This window comes from Phocoena sinus, chromosome 13 (assembly GCF_008692025.1).
Source record: "Phocoena sinus isolate mPhoSin1 chromosome 13, mPhoSin1.pri, whole genome shotgun sequence".
In the NCBI taxonomy this organism is placed as follows: domain Eukaryota; kingdom Metazoa; phylum Chordata; class Mammalia; order Artiodactyla; family Phocoenidae; genus Phocoena; species Phocoena sinus.
This window is the reverse complement of record NC_045775.1, coordinates 51,583,897-51,602,115: the sequence shown is the minus strand read 5'-3', so window position 1 is coordinate 51,602,115 and position 18,219 is coordinate 51,583,897. Positions and strand designations below refer to the sequence as shown.

At 37.0% G+C, this 18,219-nt stretch overlaps 1 protein-coding gene across 1 annotated transcript in view; it reads right to left on the bottom strand.

The window, feature by feature from the left end:
• Positions 1-316: 316 nt before the first annotated feature.
• REL (REL proto-oncogene, NF-kB subunit) overlaps positions 317-18,219 on the bottom strand; it is a 38,278-nt gene continuing 20,375 nt past the window's right edge. Inside the window, exons 5-10 of the mRNA XM_032653333.1 lie at positions 8,442-8,582; positions 7,232-7,336; positions 6,909-7,121; positions 6,261-6,329; positions 5,680-5,751; positions 317-4,574 (exon numbers count right to left, since the gene is read on the bottom strand). Of these exons, the coding sequence (XP_032509224.1) occupies positions 3,784-4,574; positions 5,680-5,751; positions 6,261-6,329; positions 6,909-7,121; positions 7,232-7,336; positions 8,442-8,582 (1,391 nt within the window). The 3' untranslated portion in view covers positions 317-3,783. The remainder of the gene's footprint in view (positions 4,575-5,679; positions 5,752-6,260; positions 6,330-6,908; positions 7,122-7,231; positions 7,337-8,441; positions 8,583-18,219) is intronic.

The window sequence follows — 18,219 nt, the reverse complement described above, 5'->3', positions numbered from 1 at the left end:
ATGTTCCTATATCTCTTCCCTCTTGCATCTCCCTCCCTCCCACCCTCCCTATCCCACCGCTCCAGGCGGTCACAAAGCACCGAGCCGATATCTCTGTGCCATGCGGCTGCTTCCCAGCTTCCCACTAGCTATCTACCTTACGTTTGTTAGTGTGTATATGTCCATGACTCTCTCTCGCCCTGTCACAGCTCACCCTTCCCCCTCCCCATATCCTCAAGTCCGTTCTCCAGTAGGTCTGTGTCTTTATTCCTGTCTTACCCCTAGGTTCTTCATGACATTTTTTTTTATCTTCTTAAATTCCATATATATGTGTTAGCATACGGTATTTGTCTTTTTCTTTCTGACTTACTTCACTCTGTATGACTGACTCTAGGTCTATCCACCTCATTACAAATAGCTCAATTTCGGTTCTTTTTATGGCTGAGTATTGGGTACATATTTTGAACAGGGAAGAAATGCCTTCATGTTTCTTCTCCCTGGTAAGTTCTACTAAAGTATGTTATATGCTTATGATTTTTAAAGTTATACAACAGAAGTATTTCTTTTTGAAATCATAATTTCTAAGAAATATTAATGATAGTTAGGTGTCTTTAATCTTTTTCTTTCCAGACTATTCTGACCCCAAGTCTTATCATGCTCTCCTTCTCATTTCCCAGTATCATTCAACTCAGAATTTTAATTTTTATGACATTCACACATTCCCCATTTTGACAAAATTGACTAGCTTTAATCGCTCCAGTAAATTTATGGTTTGGTTGGATACTACACATAAGTGAAAAGACACATTGTTTCTAGCTAGAAATATGCTCAACATTTACGTACATTCTAGCTGTAAAATAAACTAGGTCTTTATCTTTAGCAAGTTACTTAGCATCATGATGATTCCATCACAATTAAGATTACTGTCCAAATTCTACAGTCATTTTGCCACTGGGATTACTTTGCTTTCAAACAATTTGGGTCACCATTATTAGTCATCAACCTGAATGTACATGATTCTGATATAATAAACTCAATGTCACATGAAGCAGAACTATAAAAATCATAAACATCTAATAATTAAAGCTATTCTTTCTTTCAAAAACCGAAGTTCTATTAGTAGTACTTAGAATGTTCAATAAATATTTACTGAGTGCTTAACAGGAAGCAGACACTGTTCTACAAATGTGGGATTCAACAAAAACACAAAACTTTGCCCTCACGGAGCTTATATTCCAGTATGGGAAAACAAATATAAACAAACAAACAGTAAAGTCAGATCATGATAAGTGCTATGGACAAATGTAAAGGAGGGGAGACATGGAGTGTCAATGTATATATAGTTATGAAAGGCCTTGATCAAATAACAGTTGAGTGAGACTGAAGGATATAAGGCATGAGGTACACATACAACTGAGTTTATTTTACAACTAGTTCCCTTGTTGTGGAGCACGGGCTCTAGGCATGCAGGCTTAGTAGTTGTGGCTCACGGGGTTGTCTGCTCTGTGGCATGTGGGATCTTCCCGGACCAGGGCTCAAACCCATGTCCCCTGCATTGGCAGGCAGATTCCTAACCACTGCACCACCAGGGAGGTACAAAGGGTGTGAGGCAGGAGTGTCCTCGGTGTTTTTGAAGAGGAGCATTGAGGCTAGAGTGCCTGGAGCTGAATGAGGGTAAGAGAGGGAGTGTGGGCCTGCTAATTTTAAGGATTTTGGTCTTTAAGTGAGATGGCGAGCCACTGGATGGTTTTGAGCAAGTGAATATGATTTTATTTCTTTTAAAAATAATCACTGTGGCTACTTCAGGGAGAACAGATGGCAGGAGCACAAGTATGAAGAGAGTTTTTGGAGGCTATAATTCAATCTATGCAAGAGACGATGGTGATCTGGAATAGGATGTTAATATCAGAGGTCAAAAGAGGTGGGCAGCTTAAGATATATTTTGAAGGTAGGGCCTACCAGATTTGCTGATGGATTGGATATGAGAGATAAAAGAAAAAAAAGAAGCAAAGATGACTCCATTGTTTTGGACCTGAGCAACTGGAAACATGGCATTGCCATTTATTGAGTTGAGGAAGACTGAAGGATAAGCAAGTTTGGGAGGGAAGATCAAGAACTCAGCTCTGGATGTGTTGAGTTTGAGCTTTAATTACATCTCTATGTAGAGATGTCAAATAAGCAGTTTTACACACACACATAAGCTCCAAGACTGGAGTTCAAGGGATGGGTCTAAGCTAGGGGTAAAATTTGGGAGTTGACAGCATGAAATTGGATGAGATCACAGTGAGTTCGGACACATAACAAAGAGGACAGGTCCAAGAAAACGTCTTCCTCTTAAAAACATGGATGTAAAGTTAAAATCATAAGCAATTTTACAGGTATGGATGGATCTAAATAGTTCAAAATGTAGGGAACTCCCATACCTTGAAAGCTTACTTCAACTGCCTGCTGCCCAACTTAACATTTTAAAGAAATTTTGATTTACATGTAAATCTAAGAAACTCCAGAAAGCCTCAGAAAACCCCTTAGGGGTCACCTTGGCCCATTGGCCTCAAAAATAATAAGGAATTAATTTTTCCAATGACATAGCCATTACAGGTTTTACCTTAAATTTGCTTAAAAGCAAATATCAGTTAATTCATTTAACTAAGAATACATTAATACATTATAAAAGAAGTATAAAAAGATGTAGCTGGAAAAACTGAAGCCTTGCTCTAATGTTCTCCTCAGTCTGTCCTGGGAAAATGTGGCAGGATTCTCATGCTAGAATTCCCACCACACACAGTATCAGATCACATGTTTCAAAAGAAGAAACAGTAAAGCTCTTTTAAATTTCTATTTTGGAATTTTCCTTTTATGACTTTCCAACTTTGTATTCTACATACCCAAAGTTGGATTTTTTTTAATGGAAAAATTGATTTTATTCAGTATTTAACATGTCACAGATTCATCATACACTGGTTTACATAAATTTTCTTTGTATGTAGGATTCCACAATGCATCATAGCCTAGGAGTTCAGTCTGTGTGGATTTATCTACTTTTGAAGCAAAAGTCTTCTGTAAATGCTGGACTTTTTCTAACTCTTCCTGAAGTTGGGAAATGAGTTCATCCGTCTCTTTTAGCTGCAGCTTCAAGCACTGAGCATTCATCTTTTATATCCCAACAAATTCTCTGCCAGAAAAACAAGAAGCTCCCAAGACAAGATTGCCTGTTAGAGGAATCCCCTACATACCTGAAGTTATACTTACAGTTGACCCTTGAACAACACGGGGGTTGGGGTGCAGACGCTCCGTGCAGTGAAAACTCTGTGTTTAAAACTGTACAGTCGGGCTTCCCTGGTGGCGCAGTGGTTGAGAGTCCGCCTGCCGATGCAGGGGACACGGGTTTGTGCCCCGGTCCGGGAAGATCCCACATGCCGCGGAGCGGCTGGGCCCGTGAGCCACGGCCGCTGAGCCTGCGCGTCCAGAGCCTGTGCTCCGCAACGGGAGAGGCCACAACAGTGAGAGGCCCGTGTACCGCCAAAAAAAAAAACAAAAACCGTACAGTCGGCCCTCTGTCTCCATGGATGTCTTCTGCATCCATGAATTCAACCAACCTCAAATCGTGTAGTACTGCACTACATATTTAGTGAAGAAAATGTGAGTATTAACTGGACCTGCCCGCACAGTTCAAACCCGTGTTGTTCAAGGGTCCACGATATACTGTAGTATAGTCTTAGAGAAATATATAATGTTGTATTTATAAAGGTAACATCAAAAGGGTTACCTTTAAAGGGATTTAATTCCTGAATCACCATTTATATCTTACAAGTTAACCTGAAAAAATTCGAATGCAAATGAGTCACTCAATTGTTCATTCTGCACAGTGCCAATACCTGAATACTGACTATTTTGAACAAAACTATGACTGTTTGGATCAGTACCGTTTGATGGTCCTGACTCATTTATCATACTGTTATCTGCACAATTAAAGTCAGATCCCTCAAATGCCTCTGACTGTGAAACAAAAGCAGTAGTACTAGAACTGGCGACTGCTGACATCCTGGAAGAGGACATCTGATGGAGCTGCCTTAAGTCTCTTGGGTCTAACATTGAAGTACAGGCAGGATTTTCAAGATTCACGCTCACAAGTCTTGGATTATCAGTCTCCCTCATGCTGTCATTACTGGGCGTTACCATGTTCACAGGGCAATTAGGCAGCATGCTGGCATCAGGAATACCATATAAGTCAGCTGGTGACATGGATGATGCTTCCATTCTGCCTATGTCATCAGTATTGTTATAAATGCAAGCATTAGACACATTCAAATCACTCACAACAGACATTTCCAGGAATGGTGGGATAACTTGTGAATTAGAGGATAGTGTCCCTGTTGAAAAACTACTCAGTGAATTTGTATTGACTGAACGTGAGGTGGCGTGGGCCACTGATGACCAGCTTGAAGAAGGCTGAGGTACCGTTGGGGGTATGGCCGAAGCATGATGTGGCAATGCACTGGAGATGGGCGCAGATGAGGAATAGTAGGATTCTGCTTGACTTGAAACTGGCCCGGACGTTTCTGTCAAAACTGCACCATGCGAAAACAAGATTGGTTCTGTGGGGGAGGAAATGTATTTGTACAAAACGGAAATGAACAAAATTATAAAAAGCATTACTTCTAAATTAAAATTACATAAACACATAAAAAAATTTAAAGGAAACCAATGTAACACTTCAAATAGAAATGTTAAATAGCACTAAAAATTATTACGAGTCCAAAATTGAATTCTTTAATACTAATTGTTTTACAAATACCTATAAAATAATTTTGGTAAGTTACTTTGGCATTGAAAATTTCACTCCAGTTAAATGTGAAAATCTAGCTTCTGAGTCCCTATAAAGGTATTTTTGAAATGTGAAAGATAAATATCAGAATTTCAGTTAATGGGCCTCTAAATATTCAAAATTATTTCATATTCTCCTCTTTAGGAGAATATGGAGGGATGGAGGAAACATTCATTAGGGATGACTTAAAAATCTACATAAATTTCCAAGCTATATTAAGATACTACTCACTCTAAGGTACTACAAAATTCCCAGTCAGAAAAAAAATGAAGGAGTCTGTATTTATTTACATGTTATATGACTGCTGTACATATTAAACCAAGAAAAAGCTCTGATTTAAGAATGTAAAAAGAAAAAAAGACTTCTAATTAACCCTGGTTGAATGATCTAAACCAGAATTTGGCAACTTTTTTTTCCATAAAGGGCCAGAGAGTAAATATTTTAGACTTTGTGGGCCATACAGCCTCTGTTGGAACTACTCAACTCTGCTGCTATAGTACAAGAAAAGCAGTCATAGACAATATGCAATCAAATGAGCTGTGTTCCAGTAAAACTTTACAAATAAATAAATAAATAAAGATAGGCAACTGGCCAGATCGAAATCATTTCTTCCATGACACACTGTAATTAGTAACATTACCACCATATGAATGAAATGTAATTTCTCAAACAATAAATCCCCAAAACATAATCATAGTTGCCAACAGGTCTTTTGGAAGCTGAGATCAATTCATTCAATATTCATAGCATAAAAAATATGTAGGAGTGGAATAAATCAAAGAGGCAGTTTTCATTCCTAAGAATGGAATTCCAATATACTGTGCAAAGCACTGGTCTCTCTAATCACAAGGAATACTCTATAGGGAATAAAATACCTTTTTTGATGAATCTTCCTTCTCCAGTTGATCCTAGGGGACTAGGTCTAGGTCTTTCAGGAAAATTAACTCCTATGATAAATTTTTTCCATTATTAAATGTAATTTGAAAAACAACAGTATATCAGTTAAAATTTGAAAAACTGAATAAAGCAAAACAAAACAAAACAAAACAAATTTACTTAAATACAAATCAATCCAAAATGTTCAGGGACCTCCCTAGTGGAGCGGTGGTGAAGAATCCACCTGCCAAGGCAGGGGACACAGGTTCAAGCCCTGGTCTGGGAAGATCCCACATGCCGTGGAGGAAATAAGCCCATGCGCCACGACTACGGAGCCTGCGCTCTAGAGCCCGCGAGCCACAACTACTGAGCCTGCGTGCCACAACTACTGAAGCCCGTGCACCTAGAGGCTGTGCTCTGCAACAAAAGAAGCCACTGCAATGAGAAGCCCGCGCATTGCAACGAAGAGTAGCCCCCACTCGCCACAACTAGAGAAAGCCCGCGGGCAGCAACGAAGACAAATGCAACCAAAAATAAATAAATAAATTTGTTAAAAACAACAATGACAAAATATTCTTACCACAATCCTGCCACAGTTTCTGGAAAAGGAGAGTTGTTTTTTGTTTCTTTGCTTTATTGCCATATGTATCTGGTTAGAAAGAAACCGAGAAAACATGATTCATCATGGGATTATGCTTCCTCTCCTTTAATAAATATACAGATATTCTACTCCTACATAGAAAATGCTTTAAATAAATGTACATAAGATGGATTTATAAGTGTCACAAACTACATCCCAAGTCAGTAATAAAGGATATTTTTCTTAGTAAAAAATAGTTTATAATATTCATCTTGTTTTCTTATAACACCTACAAGTCACCAATGTCAATTAATGCAATAATGGCTGATAAGGACCAAAATGGAGACCACTTTCTGAGTGGCAAGTATGCCATCTATCAAGAGGGCACAATAAGGACCAAAATAGAATCTCAAATGTAAAACAAATTTTGATAAACAGTTTAGATACTTTGAAATTATTCCAGATACCTTTCCTAAGGAAGAGATTCAAAGATCACAAAGATCAGTCAAAAATCAACCAAAAACTTTCAGGAAAAGAAACATAAATTATGAATAAACACAACTGTATTCAAGTGTATCGTACAAGAAAATGTTCTTAGCAGGACTAACTTCAAGAAATATATAAAATATTACCATGAAAAAGTCATACCTTTTTCGTCTGGCAGATATCTAAAATCCATAGATTCACTAACTTCCTGGTCAGAAGGTCTTCGCAACTGCATTTTTACTGTTACCGGCTCTGTAATAGCTTTGCAATATGGTGGAGTCTTGAAAACAATGGCTACTTGACGGTGTACATCAGCTTGTGAAAAGATACCTTTTGCTTCCCAATCGTTCAACACAAACCGAACTTCTATGTCATCTAGTGAATACGAAAGCAAGTAACAATGGGAAAAGAAAGCAAAATGTATCTATCAATCTAAAATATATTCTGAATTCAATGAAACAAACAAAAAAACAACAAAAAAATACCTTTCTGAACTTTGTCACAGAGTAGAAATATTTCATCTCCTCCTCTGACACTTCCACAGTTCTTGTTTACACGACAAATCCTTAATTCTGCAGTATTAGGAGCACCTAAATATAAAGGATATTTTTAATGGGTTGCTACCTTCGTAATATGTCTTATTCCTTTCTGATGGAGAATTTTAGGAAAACAACTTACAGGATAGATAAAAGCTTTAGAGTATAAATAAATTAAGGGCACTCAATACCTTAATCATCCACATCTGTCCCCTGGTTTAGTGTTATGACTTCATTTCTAGGCAATGACATGTCCTCTAATTAAATCTCCTTGCTTCTAAATTCTGGTTCGTCCTATCCATCCTATACATTGTCATCAGATTAATCTTTTTAAATCATGACCATAACCCTGTGGCAATGCAGTTTTCATGCTTCCTATTATCTGGTCAACATTATTCCAGTAATTCCCTGGCATTCAAAGCTCTCCATGATGAGGATATTCTGATTTACCTTTATAGTTCTATGTCCCACTATCCTTCTACATGTAAAACTGGTATAGTCATACACCTGGCGGGTGCATATATAAGAGCATACAAACACACAAATATTTGAGGGCAATTTCATAATCTTTTAACACTATAAATATCCATATCCTTTGATCTAGCATTTGCCAACATTTCTACTTCTACAAATTTATGCTAGAGACATTTGCACAAGATATGCACATGTGGGATATTTACTGCAGAACAATTTGCTAAAGCAAAAAGAAGAATTGAGAAGGAAACAAACCAAATGTCTTGTAATAGGGTAATGATTTAGTAAAATTATGATATACGGAAATATGCAGCTACCGAAAAGAATAAGGTACCTGAAAGGTAAAGAGGTTCAAGATATGTTGCTAAGAGAAGAAAAAAAAAAGTTAAAAAAAAAATCAATGACGATTTTTCAAAAAGTTGCCAAAAATATATTGTGTGAATGATGGTGATGATGATGAAACGAGGTATTTATATATATATGAAGAAGAAGCCGGTGAAATATCTTTGGAGGATGAGATGTATAGGAGGTTTACTCTCCTCATTATCTACTTCAGATAAATAACATCTACCCCGTAATGTTTATATTTTTCCTATAATGAACCCTCTTTTTCTAATTACAAAAACACTTTAAAAAATCATTTTAAAGAGCTAAGGCTACAAATACAAGAAAATATATTACTTACGGTTGTCATAAATTGGGTTAGAGACAACAGGACGTAGAGCAGTTGTCAAATTACCACGTTCGTCAGGGAGGAAAACTTGAAAACATAATCTCACCACATTGAGGTCACAGTCTTCAATATCAAGCAGCTCTTGCTCAGAGACTGAAAAGTATATATTTTTTTAAGAATACAGAATAGTCACATAGAACTAAAATCCTGCTAAGTCCTCCTCCCTGCCCAATATAGCCTATAACCTTTAGTAGCATCCAAATCTGTCCTAACAAAAATAGAATGGTACATAATCTCAAGACTGCCTTTTATCCTTTTCATCATATAGTCACTATCCAACATAATTTGTTAAGTTATGACCATGGTCAGTAACTACCCCAGTCATGTGAAATTTAGAGCAGAATCCAAACTTGACATAAATCAAATTTTTACAAAAATGGTTGCAGGTTATACACAATAGAGAATAGGCATTCATTCATTAATTCAACAAATATGTATTTAGTCCAGTCATGTATTAAGGACTCTGTAAATTATCTCCAAAATCTATATAAGAATTACTCCATTTTACAGATGAGGAACTGATTTTAAAGAAATGAAATTGGGACTTCCCAGGTGGCGCAGTGGTTAAGAATCTGCCTGCCAATGCAAGAAACACAGGTTCGATCCCTGGTCTGGGGAGACCCCACATGCTGCGGAGCAACTAAGCCCATGAGCCACAACTACTGAGCCTGCGCTCTAGAGCCCGCGAGCCACAACTACTGAAGCCCGTGAGCCTAGAGCCTGTGCTCCACAACAAGAGAAGCCATTGCAATGAGAAGCCCGTGCACCACAACGAAGAGTAGCCTCCACTCGCCGCAACTAGAGATTACACTCCATGCAGCAACACAGCCAAAATAAATAAATTTACTAAAAAAAAAAAATTAAATTAAATTACTTGTCCAACATTTCACAGCTAAGAAGTGGCACAGAAGAATTCAAACTCAGGCCATTGAATCCAGAGCCTATGCTCTTAAAAACTGAACTCTATTAGAAAATTTTACATATGTTTTGCATAAAAATGACATACACAGGAATATCTACAAAAACTTAGATCAATATTTTAGGGATTAAATACCAAGAGGATACTAGAGGAGGTAAGTCAGCTAGTTTCCATAAGAAATTTTATGTGCAAACTAGGTTTGCATAAAAAAAAAAAAAGCTACAGCAGGAAAATTTTACAGTTCTGAAAAAAAAGTTTTTAAACATTCTTTATTACAGAATATAATATAATGACAGTTTGTTAAATTGCTATTTAAAAGAAATCTAGTTCCAAAGGAGAATATTACTGCCTTTTCAAAGATACTATAAGGTGCAGCAATCAACCATAACTAACATAGCCCTATTTTTAAAAAGCAAGAAATACACATATTAAATTATACAAACATTTTTACTTTTCAAAAAGTATTGAAATTTGAAACACTAAATTTGAAAACAGTTAAAACCCCAATTCTTTTTTTTTTTAATTAATTTATTTTTGGCTGTGTTGGGTTTTCGTTGCTGCACACAGGCTTTCTCTAGTTGAGGCGAGTGGGGGCCGCTCTTCGTTGCGGTGTGCGGGCTTCTCATTTCAGTGGCTTCTCTTGTTGTGGAGCATGGGCTCTAGGCACGCGGGCTTCAGTAGTTGTGGCACGCGGGCTCAGTAGTGGTTCGTGGGCTCTAGAGCGCAGGCTCAGTAGTTGTGGCACACAGGCTTAGCTGCTCTGCGGCATGTGGGATCTTCCCAGACCAGGGGTCGAACCCGTGTCCCCTGCATTGGCAGGCAGATTCTTAACCACTGCGCCAACAGGGAAGGCCAAAACCCCAATTCTTTACAATTAGCAATAACTAATAAAAATGACAATGTACCTTTTTTTTTTTAATCTAGTCTGATAATATTGATCTTTTACTTGGAGTATTTAGTCCTATTACATACATACATACATACATAAATACATTTATTTATCTTCTTTTAACATCTTTTTTTTTTACATCTTTATTGGAGTGTAATTGCTTTACAATGGTGTGTTAGTTTCTGCTTTATAACAAAGTGAATCAGTTACACATACACATCTGTTCCCATATCTCCTCCCTCTCGCGTCTCCCTCCTTCCCACCCTCCCTTATCCCCCCCCTCTAGGCGGTCACAAAGCACCAAGCGGATCTCCCTGTGCTATGCGGCTGCTTCCCACTAGCTATCCATTTTACATTTGGTAGTGTTTATATGTCCATGCCACTCTCTCACTTTGTCACAGCTTACCCTTCCTCCTCCCCATATCCTCAAGTCCATTCTCTAGTAGGTCTGTGTCTTTATTCCCATCTTATCCCTAGGTTCTTCATGACATTTTTTTTTCTTAGATTCCATATATATGTGTTAGCATACGGTATCTGTCTTTCTCTTTCTGACTTACTTCACTCTGTATGACAGACTCTAGGTCCATCCACCTCACTACAAATAACTCAACTTCGTTTCTTTTTATGGCTGAGTAATATTCCATTGTATATATGTGCCACATTTTCTTTATCCATTCATCTGATGATGGACACTTAGGTTGCTTCCATCTCCTGGCTATTGTAAATAGAGCTGCAATGAACATTTTGGTACATGACTAGTTTTGAATTATGGTTTTCTCAGGGTATATGCCCAGTAGTGGGATTGCTGGGTCATATGGTAGTTCTATTTGTAGTTTTTTAAGGAACCTCCATACGGTTCTCCATACTGGCTGTACCAATTCACATTCCCACCAGCAGTGCAAGAGTGTTCCCTTTTCTCCACACCCTCTCCAGAATTTATTGTTTCTAGATTTTTTGATGATGGCCATTCTGACTGGTGTGAGATGATATCTCATTGTAGTTTTAATTTGCATTTCTCTAATGATTAATGATGTTGAGCATTCTTTCATGTGTTTGTTGGCAATCTGTATATCTTCTTTGGAGAAATGTCTATTTAGGTCTTCTGCCCATTTTTGGATTGGGTTGTTTGTTTTTTTGTTATTGAGCTGCATGAGCTGCTTGTAAATTTTGGAGATTAATCCTTTGTCAGTTGCTTCATTTGCAAATATTTTCTCCCATTCTGAGGGTTGTCTTTTGGTCTTGTTTATGATTTCCTTTCTGTGCAAAAGCTTTGAAGTTTCATTAGGTCCCATTTTTCTATTTTTTTTAAATTTTTTTGTGGTATGTGGGCCTCTCACTGCCATGGCCCCTCCCGCTGCGGAGCACAGGCTCCAGATGCTCAGGCCCAGTGGCCATGGCCCACGGACCCAGCCACTCCGCGGCACATGGGACCCTCCCGGACCGGGGCATGAACCCGCGTCCCCTGCATCAGCAGGCGGACTCTCAACCACTGCACCGCCAGGGAAGCCCCCATTTGTTTATTTTTTTTTTTTTTTTTTTTTTTTTTTGCGATACGCAGGCCTCTCACTGCTGTGGCCTCTCCCGTTGTGGAGCACAGGCTCCGGACGCGCAGGCTCAGCGGCCATGGCTCACGGGCCCAGCCGCTGCCGCGGCATGTGGGATCTTCCCGGACCGGGACACGAACCCATGTCCCCTGCATCGGCAGGCGGACTCCCAACCACTGCGCCACCAGGGAAGCCCCATTTGTTTATTTTTATTTCCATTTCTCTAGGAAGTGGGTCAAAAAGGATCTTGCTGTGATTTATGTCATACAGTGTTCTGCCTATGTTTTCCTCTAAGAGTTTGATAGTTTCTGGCCTTACATTTAGGTCTTTAATCCATTTTGAGCTTATTTTTGTGTATGGTGTTAGGGAGTGTTCTAATCTCATACTTTTACATGTACCTGTCCAGTTTTCCCAGCACCACTTATTGAAGAGGCTGTCCTTTCTCCACTGTACATTCCTGCCTCCTTTATCAAAGATAAGGTGACCATATGTGTGTGGGTTTATCTCTGGGCTTTCTATCCTGTTCCATTGATCTATATTTCTGTTTTTGTGCCAGTACCATACTGTCTTGATTACTGTAGCTTTGTAGTATAGTCTGAAGTCAGGGAGCCTGATTCCTCCAGCTCCGTTTTTCGTTCTCAAGATTGCTTTGGCTATTCGGGGCCTTTTGTGTTTCCATACTTAACATTTTGGTACATGACTCGTTTTGAATTATGGTTTTCTCAGGGTATATGCCCAGCAGTGGGATTGCTGAGTCATATGGTAGTTCTATTTTTAGTTTTTTAAGGAACCTCCATATGTACTTTTGACTGTTGTTTTTTTAAACTACACTCAGTAGCTATCACAACATTAAAAATTATTCCATTGTCAGCAATCTTAAGCCTAGCATTTCAAAGAGCCTACAAAAACATATTTGTACAACTAAAAGGTCAAATGTTATGATACAAACACCTGTACCACAGCAGCATACTCTCCTGGCACAATTAGGTATGCAATGAGAGATCTACCTCTTCAAAATAATTTTTTTATAGCATTATAAATTTAGAGGTGAAGACATTAGTGTTTCCCAATTCCAAAGATGAGTAATCAATAAACACAAAAATAAACTGACAAGTTTAAAAACAAACCTATGTGAATGGATAAACTGTGACAGCTATACAATAAAAAAGAACTATGGATATATACGCAAAAATGTATGCATCTCGAAAACATTATGTGAACAAAAGGAACTAGATATAAAATATATACCACATGATCCATTTATATGAAAATTCTAGAAAAGATTAATTGATGGCAACAGAAAGCAAATTAATAGCTGACTGGAGCCAGAGATGGGAGAGGGAATTGACCGGGAAGTGGACAAGGAAATTTTGTAGTTAATAGTGGCGGTAGTAGAAATATTCCTTATCTTGATTGTGGTGGTGTTACATATATCTGGTGGATCCTACTGTATGTAAATGAGACCTCAAGAAAAGTTTATTTAAAATCTTTTAAAATAGCACATGAAAGAAAAATAGACTTGATAATAAACCAGGAATGGGAATGAAGATATATTTATTATAAATCACAATATCACAGAAACCCAGAGAGGTAAGTTCAGAATAAGAGGACTCTTTTTTCCAGATATAGCTTGCCAATTTTGTAAGAGGTAGCTAAGAGGATGAGAAATCGAATTGAACTCTCAATAGACTACAGGCAAAAAATAAAGGAGTTCAGGGTCTGCTAAGGATGGAGAAACTGATAAATGCCCAGTGCTTTGGTTGGGGCTCTGGAGGAGCTATACCCTAGGAGTAAGGGTGAACTGGATGCAGAGATACCAGACCTCACCTAAATCATTCACTAATTTTAGATGATCTGGGACTGCTAGTGTGACAAGCCACCCACCACAAGAAGGTCTTCTGAAGGGAGAAAACACCCTGGACCTAAACAACTTTGCATATAGGATGACTGGTATTCTATTTTAAATAAGCAGGCATAAGAAGAGACAAAATAATTTTTTTTTAAAGAAAAGAAAAACAACAGACTATAGAAACAGACCACAAAGGTTCCAAACAATGAAGTTTTCAGATACATGATTTAAAATAACTACACTTAATAAATGAAAGGAGTTAAAGACAATATTGAGAGTTTAGTAGAGTACTTGAAGCTATTGGAAAAAGAACCAAACAAAATTCTAGAACTGAAAAATACAGTAAACTGAAATTTTAAACATCATCAAATTTATCAACTGTTTTATAGAAAACACTTTGTGTCTTGTCTTTCTATATAAGCCAAGGACTAAAATCTATTTACCAATATTTTATACTAAGAGTTTTCTAAGTGTTGATTTACATTAAAGTCTTTAATCCATTTGAAAGCTGATTTTTATATATGGCGAGAGGTAGGGAATCCAACTTAATCATTTTTCCAGCTTTGCTTATCAAATATTTCCTCCCTTTCTCTTGATCTGACATGCCACCACTGTCATTTACTAAAGTTTCATATTTTCTTAAGTCTGTTTCTGGGCTCTCAATTTTACTCCACTGGTCAATTTGTCTATTGTTAACCCAATATTACTTAATTAGTACTTATTCATAATAAACCCTAATATCTCAAAAGTATTTCTTCAGAATAAACCCTAATATCTGATAAGGCCAGTTTTTCATCACTATTCCTCCTCTATAAATTATCCTCCTTTTCCTGTTCAGAATCATCTTATCACTTTAGTGAAAAATCTTGTTGGGAGTTGTTTGGAATTTCACTGAACCCATATATCAATTTGGGAAAAAATGCAATGTTTATAATATTGATATTAAAGAATATGATATACCTCTCCATCTATTTAGGTGTTCTCTATTATCGCATAATAAAATTTTATAATTTTCTCTAAAGAAATCTTGATCATCATTTCTTAGAGTTGTTGCTAGGTATTTTATATTTTCTGACAATATTTTCTTTAATTATTTGCTGCTGATGTATAGAAATGTAACTGAATTTTGTATGTTAATTGTACATGCATTCACCCTTTTAAACATTATATTAATAATCTGTACATCCTTTCGAGTTTTCACTGTAAATAATAGCTTCCAATAATTACAGTTTTATTTCTTCATTTTTGATCAGCTCTGTGCACTGGTTACAATCTCCAGTACAATGTGGAATAGGAGTGGCAAGAGTGCACATCCTTTTCTCATTCCTAACTTTAAAGTGAATGCTTTGGATGTTTCCTCCACTTAGATAATGCCTGCAGTAGGCTTTTAAATATATAGCACGATACAGAATGTCTTATTTTAAAAATTCTGCAATGTGAAAAATGATAGTTGAAAAATCTAGCAAAAGAAAGCATGAGACCAATCAAATTCTCTTAAATTTCTCTTAAACTAGTTTAAAATTTCCCTTTATATGTGATCAAAAAGATACATACAAGGTAACAATTATTCTCCTTAATCTATCTTTAGCAATAAATGTCACTCCTTAGTCCTAAGAGCAGTGTATATGCAATAAGAATTTCATTTTTATCAAAAAGATATGATCATGATTTATTTGTTTTCAAAGTAGGGATTAAAATTTTTAAATCAATTATAACACCTACTAGCTCTAGAGATGTGACTTTTCTAAAATTTTAATTATTGCTAAATATTACTAAAATTTAAAAAGTAACAGGGCAAAAATGTACAGTATATAGATTAGCAATTTTAAGAGCTATGTCTTATTTAAGGGAAAAAAACAAAGTTTAGTTATAATTCTTTTAATTTCTGTTACTTAAAATGTATAGTTATAATAAAAGCTAACATTTAAGCGCTTGTGTGCCAGGCAAAAGGTAAATGGTCATAGCAGTCTATCATTAATTACTCATTCTTTCAACATATTTATTGGGCTTCTATTATGTGCTAAAACAAATGCTAGACAGAGATATGAAAAGACAGCCTGCCCTTAGTGAGATTAGTGTCTGGATGAGAAACAGATGCATAAACTAAAATTACATAATGTAACATGAAAAGTGTTATAAATGGGAGTATGCTGAAGGCATAAAAGTGCCCCAAGTTCTGCACAGCATAATAAAGAAGGCTTTCTAAAATGACTGCAATGAAGTACACAAGAGTTTTTTCTTCTTCTTGCTGTTTAGGCTTTAAGTTTTAAGTGGTGAGGAAAGGCTCTTATTTTCTTGTATTAAACCAGACTTTTAGAGACAAGAATCTGTTAAGAGACTACCTGTCTTTTTAAACTGTATTCTCTTTCAGACTACCAAAATAAAATAATCCCCCCAAACCCAACTGCAAAACAGCCTTTGTGCTCTCACAACAACTCAATGTCCTCTGTACATGGAAAAAAACTAAAGTGACTAATAAAACAGAATTGCAAATACTTTATTGTAAAAATCTTATGGATTTTAATCACTGAATATTAGAATTCCTTATATGTCATTAAATACACAGTTAGAAAGTGACAATTAAAAATTTTTTCCCTGCTTTTGCAGTAAGAGTCCCCTATGAAGTCTAACTGACATTTTTTTGGTGCCAGCTAAATGGACACTGTTAAAATTTGATAATGGAGCCCTTAAATAAATTCCTCACACAATTTAGACTTCAGCACATATTAGATAATTTGAACAGGTATTTTACATGAAGCCTCAAGTTTAATACTACTTGACTGTTATATGTCCCTATCTGCAAGAGACAGTTCCTGTTTTAAAGAACTAATGGCAAGAAAGATAAGGACTCGCCTTAAAACATCCTAGATACATGCAAAGTAAAAATAATTTTTAATAGTCTTTGCATTTTCACATATTTGATCTTTAGGGAACAGACTGTCATAATGAGATAGTCTATAGACCAGAATTTGTAGACCCTATTCTGCTAAACATTTCCAATTCCGTTGTTTCTATATATCATAAAGATATAACACAAAGTCGGCTAGTATCTTGTTATCTTTACCAGTATAATTTTCCTGTGTTAAGTGATACATCTATAAAAAAGTGTCAGTTCAGCTCTGACAAATTCCTACGTAAGTGGTAGAATTTACCAGTATATCCTGAAAATAGCATAGAATAAACAACCAAGAGAGGTCTATAGCTGAGTTCAGACTATTTTAATTAGTTTTTAGGGTTTTGAGTTTTTTCAGGGGGATTAACCATATTAGAATATGTACAGCACTTTGGGAAAACAGAATACTTTGCTCTGAGAAGGTCACAGATAGCTTGAAAGAAGTGTCCCTTAAACTTGAGGGATGAGCAGAAAGAATTCACCATGTAGATTAAGGTATTTCATGCTAGGAACTGCACGTATAAGAACACAGTAGGGGCTTCCCTGGTGGCGCAGTAGTTGAGAGTCTGCCTGCCGATGCAGGGGACGCGGGTTCGTGCCCCGGTCCGGGAAGATCCCACATGCCGCGGAGCGGCTGGGCCGGCCCGTGAGCCATGGCCGCTGAGGCTGTGCGTCTGGAGCCTGTGCTCCACAACGGGAGGGGCCACAATAGTGAGAGGCCCACATACTGCAAAAAAAAAAAAAAAAAAAAAAAAGAAAACAGTAGCAAGAAAAAATATGGCTCTTCTAACATGACAAGTAATTCAGAATGGCCAAAAGTTCAGATGGCATGTGTGCACTCAGTGCTAGGGGAAGGACAGACAGGAAGTTGAGGCAGAGGATGACAGCTAGAAATGACGCTGGAATGGAAAACAAGGATCAGATTATGAAGGGCTTTAAATGCCATGCTTGAGAAACTGAATCTAGTAAGTATATCAGGGTTTCTCAAAGTGTGGTCCAGGATCACTTGCATTAGAATCATCTAGGGCAGAGATTTTCAAATTGTAGTTTGAGACCCAATGGTCATAAAATTAATTCAGTGGCTTCATTAAGCATTGCCTTAAAAAAAAAAAAGAAAAAGAAATGGAATTGAATAGAATAGAAAGCATACTGCATGTACTAAGAGTTTAGGACCCATTGGTCATAAAATTAATTTACTGGGTTGGACATGCATTTGCTTTAAAAAAAAAAATCAAATGGAAAGGAATGGATTAGAGTATACTGCATGTAGTAAGAATATACTGCATGTAGTAAGAATGTGTGCATGTGTATGTATTGAGTAGACAAATAAAATCTACTTCCTACTGTGAGTTGCAGTTAAGAAACATGGATCTAGAGGCTTCTTAAAATGCAGAGCCCAAGGCCCCACATCAGACCTATCAAATTAGGGGAAATGTGGCCTGGATTCTACATTTTTAGCAAGTACTAAGGGATTCCTATGCACATTCAAATTGAGAGTCACTGGTGAAGATGAGGTGGAGTCACTGAAGGATAATAAGCAGAGTTCTAAACTGATTCATATTGGTTTCAGAAGAATCTTTTTGGATGTAGAGTGTATAAACTGCTTGGAGGGTGATCTAGAATAGAGGCAGGAACA